The sequence below is a fragment of the Athene noctua genome, chromosome 17 (assembly GCF_965140245.1).
Source record: "Athene noctua chromosome 17, bAthNoc1.hap1.1, whole genome shotgun sequence".
NCBI classification, from domain to species: domain Eukaryota; kingdom Metazoa; phylum Chordata; class Aves; order Strigiformes; family Strigidae; genus Athene; species Athene noctua.
In genome coordinates, this window is record NC_134053.1 from 8,766,064 (window position 1) to 8,776,081 (window position 10,018).

At 36.9% G+C, this 10,018-nt stretch overlaps 1 protein-coding gene across 1 annotated transcript in view; it reads left to right on the top strand.

Moving 5' to 3' along the window:
* GOLGA3 (golgin A3) overlaps window positions 1-9,994 on the top strand; it is a 30,364-nt gene extending 20,370 nt beyond the window's left edge. The window contains exons 17-24 of the mRNA XM_074921001.1: window positions 123-320; window positions 873-989; window positions 1,476-1,615; window positions 2,421-2,553; window positions 2,786-2,908; window positions 3,300-3,464; window positions 4,448-4,611; window positions 5,561-9,994. Coding sequence (XP_074777102.1) covers window positions 123-320; window positions 873-989; window positions 1,476-1,615; window positions 2,421-2,553; window positions 2,786-2,908; window positions 3,300-3,464; window positions 4,448-4,611; window positions 5,561-5,768 — 1,248 coding nt within the window. The 3' untranslated portion in view covers window positions 5,769-9,994. The remainder of the gene's footprint in view (window positions 1-122; window positions 321-872; window positions 990-1,475; window positions 1,616-2,420; window positions 2,554-2,785; window positions 2,909-3,299; window positions 3,465-4,447; window positions 4,612-5,560) is intronic.
* Window positions 9,995-10,018: the final 24 nt, after the last annotated feature.

Here is a 10,018-nt window from a genome sequence, read left to right on the forward strand (position 1 = left end):
AAAGAAAAGAAAAAAATATCCCACTATGGGAAAGCAAGATGTTCAATGAGTTTAGCTCACAATTCTTTTGTGGTAGTAATCTGGAGTTGTTTGTTTGATTTGGATCTTTTCTTTGGCTATAGCTTCAGGAATCTAGAGGCTTCCGGAGGAAGATAAAACGTTTAGAAGAAATTAATAAGAAGTTGGCTTTAGAACTGGAGCATGAACGAGGAAAACTTACAGGTCTCAGTCAGTCCAATGCTGCTTTGCGGGAGCATAACAATATCCTTGAAACAGCATTAGCAAAAAGAGAGGCAGATTTGGTACAACTGAATCTACAGGTATTTGACCTTTTGATATAATATCTTAAGAAAGGCGTTAGATCATATTTCTGATAAGAGGATGTAGACATCTTCACTCATATGGTACAAAGTTGGTGCATTTTCTCCAGATCTGGGTCTTCTGTGTGTTGTGTGACAGCAGCAATATAGGGGGCTAAACAAGAGATCAGAAATGAGACTTTGCACTAAACAGAGCTGTTTCTTTTGGAAAAAAACAAATCTCACTAAAATATTTGCAATAGTGAAAGTGTGGCTCACTTAAGTTATTTGGAACATACAAACTGCATTACATAGCGATTCATTGAGATGAATGATCTTTATGCCAATAGTAATATATTCACGGGATACAAGCAAATGGGAATAGAGGCAATGAGCTATCATTTAACCATAGTTACTTCTAAGGTTGAAGGGTATCATGAGGAAAGAGTTACCAATGAACTGCAGAAAGAAGTTTTACAATCCCTGCATTGGCTCGTGGTTGTATTTACTGGCATTTCTGTTCTTCCAATGAGCCTGCACAAAATGTGTGTGTGTTTTTGTGATGTGACACAGGTTCAGGCAGTCCTAAAGCGGAAAGAGGAAGAGGATCAGCAAATGCAGCAGCTTATTCAAGCTTTAAAGGCTTCCTTAGAGAAAGAAAAGTCAAAAGTTAAAGACCTTAAGAAGCAGGTAATGGCTCATCTTTTGTTTTATTTACTTAAAAAGTGATTTAAATGTAAAATATTTTAGAAGTAGCTTGAAACAAAATCTGTGCATTACAACATAGTGCTTCCTGCAGGGTCTCTGTTGTGATGGCCAGTGGCTGCAAGATCACTTGATGTCTTTTCTGTTGTGCCCTGTGTTAAACATACTCATTGACTACCAGGAGAGTCCTATCATGACTTGTAAAGCATGGGACATATCCTTAAGTGATGATACTTCATCGAAAAATTCACAATGAAGAAGCAGTCTGGGAAATGGGCTGCTTCCATTACATATAATTATTAACCGCCATGAGGATAACAACACTAATAATAACTTTTTTAGACAAAAGAGAAGTGTTAACAGCTGCACAACTTCCTCCTTGGTTTGTTTTGTACTCCTTTAGTCTCCCTCTTTATGATTCGCCTACAGTGATAAAACAAAGAAAAATTGCATCTTTTTTTTCTCTTGTAGGAAGCAGCAGCCAAAGCAGATGCAGCACACAACCGCCGTCATTACAGAGCTGCTGTGCTTGAGCTTACTGAAATCAAGAAAGAGCTACATGCCAAAGAACTGCTTGTCCAAGCCCTTCAGGTTGAAGTGGATAAGCTACAGTAAGTAAACATCCGAGTTCTTGGAGAATAGCAAATAAAACAAATCCTCTGAGAAAGCCATACATTAGTGAATTTTTGGTTTTGCCACTCTGGAGTGGATTATGTTGAAATGTACCCCAGCTGAGCCTGACCATAAAATGCATGTTTGGACTCTAGGTGAATACTTAGATTTTTCTGTTTTTTCATAGTTCAGTTATACCTGAAGTGCACTGTATGTGGGCTTCCATCTGCTTTTTTTACAGTTTCAACACAGATTTCTACTATTTCATGTTATTAGTAAGGATTAACACTTCATATATCTCCTATTATTCTTCTTTTTTTCACATCCCTGAGGAACTATATAGAGGATGAATTTGATCATTAAATTTATTCCACAGTATATTCAAATTAAATTTGTTTTGTTGTATAGAAGATATTTTCTTAAATTTTAAGACGGTATCAGACCTACATGAGAATGGATATAATGTCAACTCTGTTCCTCCTAAAACAAAAGCAAAACTGCTGGCAGGTTTTTGGGGTTTCTTTTTCCTGCATAACCTGTTGTTTGTAACTGGATTATTGCCAGTGCTCAAGGAATTATTTTTTTAAAATATTTAATGGTATATTCATTCATCTGTCTCATACAAAATCTTTTTGTGATTTAATTCTCGCTGTGAATGTGTAGGCAAAGTCTTCAGTCAAAGCTTATAACTAACCAGGTTCCATGCACTGTCGTCTAATTTATGGTTACATAGCTAACCCAGTGAAGTACTTGTTTTAAAGGACAGATGGAATAACTGCTGTGTCTGTTAATCCTGCTGTGCAGGGTAGAAGATGAAAAACATTCCCAGGAAGTATCACAGTTTCAGCAAGAGCTGGCAGAAGCCAGATCTCAACTCCAACTTCTGCAGAAAAAGCTGGATGACAAGCTTAGTGAACAGCCTGTAGTAAGCCAAGAGGTAAAAACTGCACACCTACTGTGTTTTTCCTTATTTATGATGCATTGTATGACTTGATTTGACTTTAATTCAGCATTTTTAAATGAAATTTTACTTGGTTTTGTTAGAACCAAGAAGGGTTCTGAGACATAATAAAATATTTCAGATTTTGTGGTTGATTGTGCCTATAGATAATTCTAAAGATACTTCTCTTTTTTATATATATTTTTTTTTTTTATTTCCCCCTTGGTAGGTGGAAGACCTCAGATGGGAAGTAGAACAAAAAGAAAGAGAAATTGAAACACTTAAGCAGCAGTTGGATATGAGTGAGCAGCGCAGCCACAAGGAGTTAGAAGGGGTACAGGTTGTCTTGCAGGTATTTAATCTAGCCATTCTGATGGCTAACTAGTATTGCTGTAGGGGAATAAAAATATTGTCTTAATTATTGTTTAAAAGCATACTTACACTGGTACTTTTCTGATACTTCTTTTTTATTTATACAGACTTATTCACTGTATGTTTTGCAGTGTCTTTTCTGTTTTACTTTGTGCCGTTAGCTTCCTTGACTGTACGCCATTAAAATAGGCTACGCACTTTTAAAAATCTAATTTCTGGTTTTCTGCTAGGGCAAATTGGTTTCAAATAGCAGTGTTATGTGTTGTTTCTTTTTTAGTTTCCTCTAGAGACTGAAAAAAATTATAAAAACATTAGTTGGCTGGAATTTTTATACCACTTCCCTATATCATACTGATTCTCTTCCTATTTAGAATATCAAGACTGAGTTGGAAATGGTCAGGGAAGACCTGTCAGTGACTCAGAAGGATAAGTTTATGCTCCAGGCTAAAGTAACTGAACTGAAGAACAGCATGAAGTCGCTCCTGCAGCAAAACCAGCAACTTAAGCTGGACCTGAAGCATGGCAAGATGAAGAAGGTATTTAAACAGGGAAGACTACATATTGTAGGGTACCGGAAAATACTCCACTAGTTAGTGCTCTTCAAGTGCAGGAAAATACTCTGCTGCCAGAAACCTGATGAAAACTCTGAACTGAAACGCCTGCCTGTGATACAGACTTACAGATGTTCTGATATTGAAATGATAAATACAGAAAGATTTGCAGGCAGAAGTAACTGTACTGATCTTCCCAACTTTTACTTCAGAAATCTTTGTGTTTAGTATATTATCATATATTTACATTTTTACATAAAGCAAAAAAGGTAGCACTTAGCTAATGAATCATAGGCAAATACGGAGTTAATACCTTCTTATAGTTAATATCTTCTTTATGTTTATGTGTCTGACCTCTCCACACTGTCTAATTTTTCATCCTTGCACAATTTCAGAAAGTGAATTGAGTTTTCTGATTTGCTACTAATACACAGAAAGTGTAGTAATAGTAGATCTCTTGCTCTTTCCCTCACTGAAGTAATTCTTTCAGCAAGACAGAATTTTGTATGGAAGCCTCCATTTCACTCTTTTAGACATTGGTCCTGATACCTCATCCTGCAGGTTCCAGAGTTTCCAAAAGGATTTCTTTGATTGTACTTAAGTGATTTTTTTTTTTTTTTCTGAATTGTTCTGTTAACTATTACCGAAAGAATGGTATTAAAATTTATTGTGAAGATCCAAGTAATTTGCTCTAAATCCTTCCTGGTTTATTTCTTTAGTAGGGTGAGGTCTTGAGTAGGTCCTTCAAGATGCTGTTTGTTTACTTACAAGCATGGCTAGCAGGTGACATTAGTTTAGGAACTTTAGCTTGTGACTCATGAGATTTAACGTGAATGTTCTTGGGATTCCTGCTCTGTAATGCAGGTATATATCAGTAGTGTGATGTGAGACTCTTCCTATGTGGTAAAAATAACATTGATGAAATAACTTAATTGTATTCCTGGCTCTTCTTTTTTGCCTTTATCCAGAGGAAGGAACTGAAAGGAGAGAATAACTCTTCAAATCCTGTGACTCCTGTCAAGATTCCTGATTGTCCAGTGCCTGCTGCCTTGCTGGAAGAACTGTTGAAACCATCAACAGCTGTGAGCAAGGAGCCTTTAAAAAATCTGAACAGCTGTCTCCGGCAATTAAAGTATGACCTGTTGTTTTCAAGCATATTAAATAATCTTAAAAATGTTTCCAAGAAACCAGCTGCCAAGCCTAAGGAAAAAAGGATTTGTAAAATAAATTCTTTTCCTCTTACTGGGACTATATTTAGGACAGTAGGATGTTCTGTCATTAAGTGCTTGCTTATATGGTAATGACATTGGGAAAGAAGCCTTTTATAATAAACTACACAGAATGTCCATCCTAAATTGTACACAGCCAAACAAACCAGAAACAGCTATTTCTAGTTGTTCTTGTTGGTGGAAAAGCTGGTGTTTCCATGCAGTATCAGAAAGGCTGCTCATGATGGGAGCCCAGGCAGTGTGTTAATAAGAAATCTTTACAGAGGAAGTCTATTCTGACAAAAATATGTTTTCATATCTTCCCTTACAAGGCTGCATATGAAATTCTGAGCAAGAAAGCTACAACTTCAGGAAGACAGAGAGTTCAGGTTATTAGGAGAACTGAGCTGCTATTATCACCTCAGTTGATATTTGAGGGAAGTGAGCCTGTGATGATGTTCTGTGATCCTGTAATACCAGACCAGTCACTGTGCTAAATTGGTGTGTAACTGAAGTAATAATGTGTTTATCTAGTTATTTCTTTGTGCTGCTTTCCTCACCTCTACCTTCCATGTTCTTTTATACCTTCAAGAGTACCATGTTTATCAGGCTGCAGTCACTAAGTGCCTTTACTGAGGAAACAGTGCTGCATCATCCCGGGTAATGAGTATGTGTAGCAAAGAAGCTGCTGCATTGTTGACCCTTATTTTTTAATTAAGCATATTGTATTTGTTTTGCTTATAAATTAAAGACAATTCCTAAGCTTCCTTTAGACTTCTTTCTCTTGTATACAGCTGTATCTTAGATTCTTGGATCTTGCATTTAGCTTTCTGCTCATTAACTTTTGCTTTTTGTTCTCAATACTTTCAAAAGGCAAGAAATGGACAGCCTTCAGCGTCAGATGGAGGAACACACCATTACAGTACATGAATCAATGTCTTCATGGACTCAGATTGAGGGGCAGCTAATGGACCTTAACTCTACCAGCCCTGCAACTGCATCAGACCAGCAGGAGATTCCTACTGTAGATGAAAAGAAGCAGAATTGTAGTGTTAGTGACAAGGAAGCTTTGACACTATAACCTCCTTATCAGTTGTCTTTCTTCCTATCGCTTTATGTATGTAAACAAATCTTTATCAAAATTATTTATTTCATTTTTAAAATGGTGTTCAGAGTTGTGCTTTTGCCTGTAGAAGCAAAGGGCATGATTTTGAGAAACTGGTGTAATCTTAAATGCAGAACATGCTATTCCAGGGGTTTGTTTGAAACCATACCGTAATAATTCTGTCATGTTGAGGACTGCCAAGTGGTAAATGCTGGTTTTGGGGTTTAGTAAGAGGTTCAGATGAAGGTTTAAAATGAGGTCAGGAGGAGCATCTGGTTCCAGGTTTGTATTTATTCAATCTGGGTGAGTTTGTTAGCTCACTGTTAATGACTGTTAGTTATGTAACTTCTGGGGTTTGGTGAGGTTTTTAAATTTGGGAGGGGACGGGCAGTGTGGTGTTTTCCCCCATCTTTGATTGTAACCAAATCATACGGAAAAATAAGTTCTGGTCATGTTCAGCCATTAGCAGTGGTTGAGAACTAGATGTTCTGAGCATCCTCTCTCCTCCCTCCTCTAATCTCTTACTCTTGAAATTGAGATTACAATTTAATTCCTGTATTTAAAGGAAAAAAATTTCATTTGAAGCCATTTCTAGTTATGAAGATTACCTCTAACCTATAGAAAAAGGAACAAGACTGTAAAGATAAGCAATGCAGACCAGTATGTATCCTTGGCAGATTTGCCTGGGATGTTTTCTGAGCATCAGTTTTTCTCTCACAGTCACAGGCCAGTAGGGAGCTTTGCTTCACTGCACAAACACTTCTTGCACCTTTTTAGTTCGACTTTTGACGTAGACACCCTTGAAAAAGGTATGCGTGTAATATATATATATATAAGAAAAAAATCATAATTTTCTGACTTTGAATATCTGTTTTAATATGCTTATATACTGTAAGTTAAGGCTGACCCAAGGGGTTTTGTTACTGTCATTGTTTTAATGTTACATTTAAGTTTGCTGGGTTTTGACATACTGTACAAATGGCTTAGGGAAATTAGCCCCTAAAGCCAGAGCTTTTAGAAATGTAATTATTTTTACTTTAAAAGACAAAATGATAATGCCTATAAAATTATTATTTTTTTTTTATTAGCTTTATCTTCTCCCACACACTTCCCCTACTTTTTGTACCCTCTATTACCAGGTGTCCACCATGAATGGAAATGTTGGTACTGTGGCAGCCCCTCTGCAGAGCACCTTGACTAGATTAAAGCAGCCCACTTAAGACTCCTCCACCTCTGGGCCCATTGCTCCATGTGGCTCATAGTGCAGCAATAAGCCCGCCTTCTCCTCATTCAAAAATTCAGTGTGGAGGTACTGCTTTGCCTGACGTGCTGAGTGCTAAAGCACAGATCAAAATATATGTGACAGATTACTTGGAAGATTTAGTGGCAACTCATGTACTAGCATGTTCTTGTTTTTAAAACATAGAGGAAACAGGCCATTTATATCCACTATATTTTTGGTGTTTAAAAAACCAAAACAAAACAAAAACAAAATTAGCAAGTACCAGTAGATTAAGTGGCTGGGGAAAAAAATGAAAATTTTGGTTTGTGTATTTTTCCAAAAATACTGCTGCTGCTTTTGGATGGGTTTGCTTGTTTAGGGGGGAAAATGTTTGCAGTTTGTTTAGCAGTAAGGCAAAAAATAAGCAAACAAAAAACCCAAACCCACCCATATTTATCCAAAGTCTGATTTCTTATAATTACCAGTTCAAGCTCTAGTCCAGCTGAATGTTTTGCCCTTAAAGTGGCTATACTGATGGATTTCATGCCCCTCAGCTACTGGATTTTCACTTAAATTTCATTAGGATCAAATGATGCTAAAAGTCAAGGATTTGGAATTGATGAAGGAAGCAGTGCATTAGCATGGCATGAGGTGCCCATACAGAATTACCAAACAATTCAAAGAAAAGACAAAAGCTTTATAAACTAGCTTAGACATGTTAATGTCTGCATACTGCTGCAGTCTACTTTGCAGAGTAAATGGTACTGATTATCTTGCTGCTGTCATGTTCTTGAAGTTGCCTGTGTATATCAAATGTTCAGGATTTTAGAAAATACCTGTGCAGCATTAAACAGTGTTGCTGTTAATTTTACTGAATACGTTGACTACAGTTAAGAATGCATTATGTTTTAATCTCTTAAGTTTGGCAACAGTTGTATAGATAAAGGTTTTATCTGGTATCAAAGAAGCCAGCATTGTTAGAAACCTTCATAGTTGTTCAGAATGTCTGCTCTCCTTTTTGTGTCAGTAATCACACTGCATTCTGTTTCCAGTGCAGTGCTGCCTTTTCTCACTAGCTCCTTATAAAGACATCAGAGTTTATACAGTCCAGTAGTCTTAGATGCATGTTTTTCCATTTAAAGATGAGGGAGCTGTTGTGAAGTGCTCAGATTAGAATTTTCCACCTTGACCCACCTGTGTCTCTGGAAGTACCTGGACACTACGTATTTTCCTTATATATTCATCATGTGTTTCTTGTATAAACAGAAGCACCATGCCATTTTCTTAGATGAAGGACAGACAGTGAGACTTGAGGGGTCTGAATCTGGTGAGGTACTAAGTCAATTACGGAAGTCACTGGGAAGCCTTCTAGAAGGAGCATGCGCATGTGATAAAAGCAAGGCCTTTTCTTTGAAGCTCATTATCTATCTTTCTTAATTACCCAGAGAAATAGTTCTTGTTGTATTAAAAAGCCTCACCCTGAGACTGAGCATGCTCGCTCTACAAAGCTTCAGGTCTCTTCTGGCTAGGCGACAAAAACAAACTAGTTGTAGGAATGAAAACTGCCTCTCCTCTGCCTGTCACAGCACTGCCAAATACATCAGAGGAAAATCTGAAGAATAATCTCTTCAAGATTTTTTCCTTTTTAAAGCACTGCAACAGAATGTATTTTCAGTGTCTGTTTCTTCAGTGTTTGCTGCCTACTAAACCAAGTCTTGTTGATGGAAGGAGAAGTGTCACTGTAATGTGAGAATGTTTCCTTACTGGTGAAAGGTGGTAAATGCTGCAGCATTACTTTTTCAGATGCTGTTGGGTTTTTGAGGACTCTTGAATAATTGTGCATTTAAAAAAAAACAAACAAAAACCCACAACAGAAAAACAGCAAACCCTACAATGGAAAAAAATTTTAGTTACTGAGTCTCTGGTGTTGCTGAATATTGCATAATGCTCCATTCTATTGTCTTCCAGATTTCTTGGGAAATATTTGTGCGCTGTATTGGGATCAGCTGAGCCCCTTATTATCCGCTCATGCAATGGGAGGATCTGATCCCATACTGTTCAGGCAATATCCTAGCTGAAATCTTTGAGGATTTCCCATATGTAGAGTAATATACAGAATGAAAATTCAAGTGCTCATATTTTCATGGATTACTTATTCCTCCTTAGGGGAGTGAACTGCAGTGGCATATGTGTTTTGATGTTAGCTATGACAACGTTAAAGGTGTACTGGGAACAGATAGTGTTGACAGTATAGATTTAACTTAAAGATGACAAGTTCACTACTGGTGATGCAAAAGCTTGTGACGTATGTTTTATTAACTTTGCCAGGGAAGTGTGAATAGTTGCATGTGACTTGCTGTGACCAGAGCCTTTAAATATTTTCATGTGAAAGCAGTTACGGTCCAAAGTAATTACTAATGCTTATCAGCTGTCATCTGATCTATCTTGTCTCCTACTAATGTGTAACACTTCAGTCTTGGGCAGTAGGACGACCTAATTTCCAATACAGATGCACAGATTTCTAGGGGAAGGAAAGATGTTCTGGATATTGTAAATGAAATATTGTTATGTTTTATACATGACATTCAGTAATGTCTGCTTAGGCTGTATTTGTAAAGATAGAAGTTAATTATTTCATGTTCTTGAGTGGATAACCCAGGGGATGGAGGAGTTACACTATGTACAATTAATGTTTATGATCATACAAAGCATGTTGATTATAAAAATAATGTGCATAGGAATTCCTTTAAAAGTTTTGTGCAATAAACTATTTTTGGTAAAGGGCTCCATGTTGTTTCTACTTTTAAAGAGAATGTGATATAATCTTCTCTTTGGTTTTGGGACAGTAATTTTTATGTTTAGGATTCTGAACATGCTCTGTAGTCACCTTTATGGAAAAAACCCACCTTATTTTGAAAGACTATGCTATCATGTATTGATTTTTCGCACAGCTATAACTGGTTGTGCTTGTGTTGCCATTACATTTACCTTTTTTTCAGTTTGC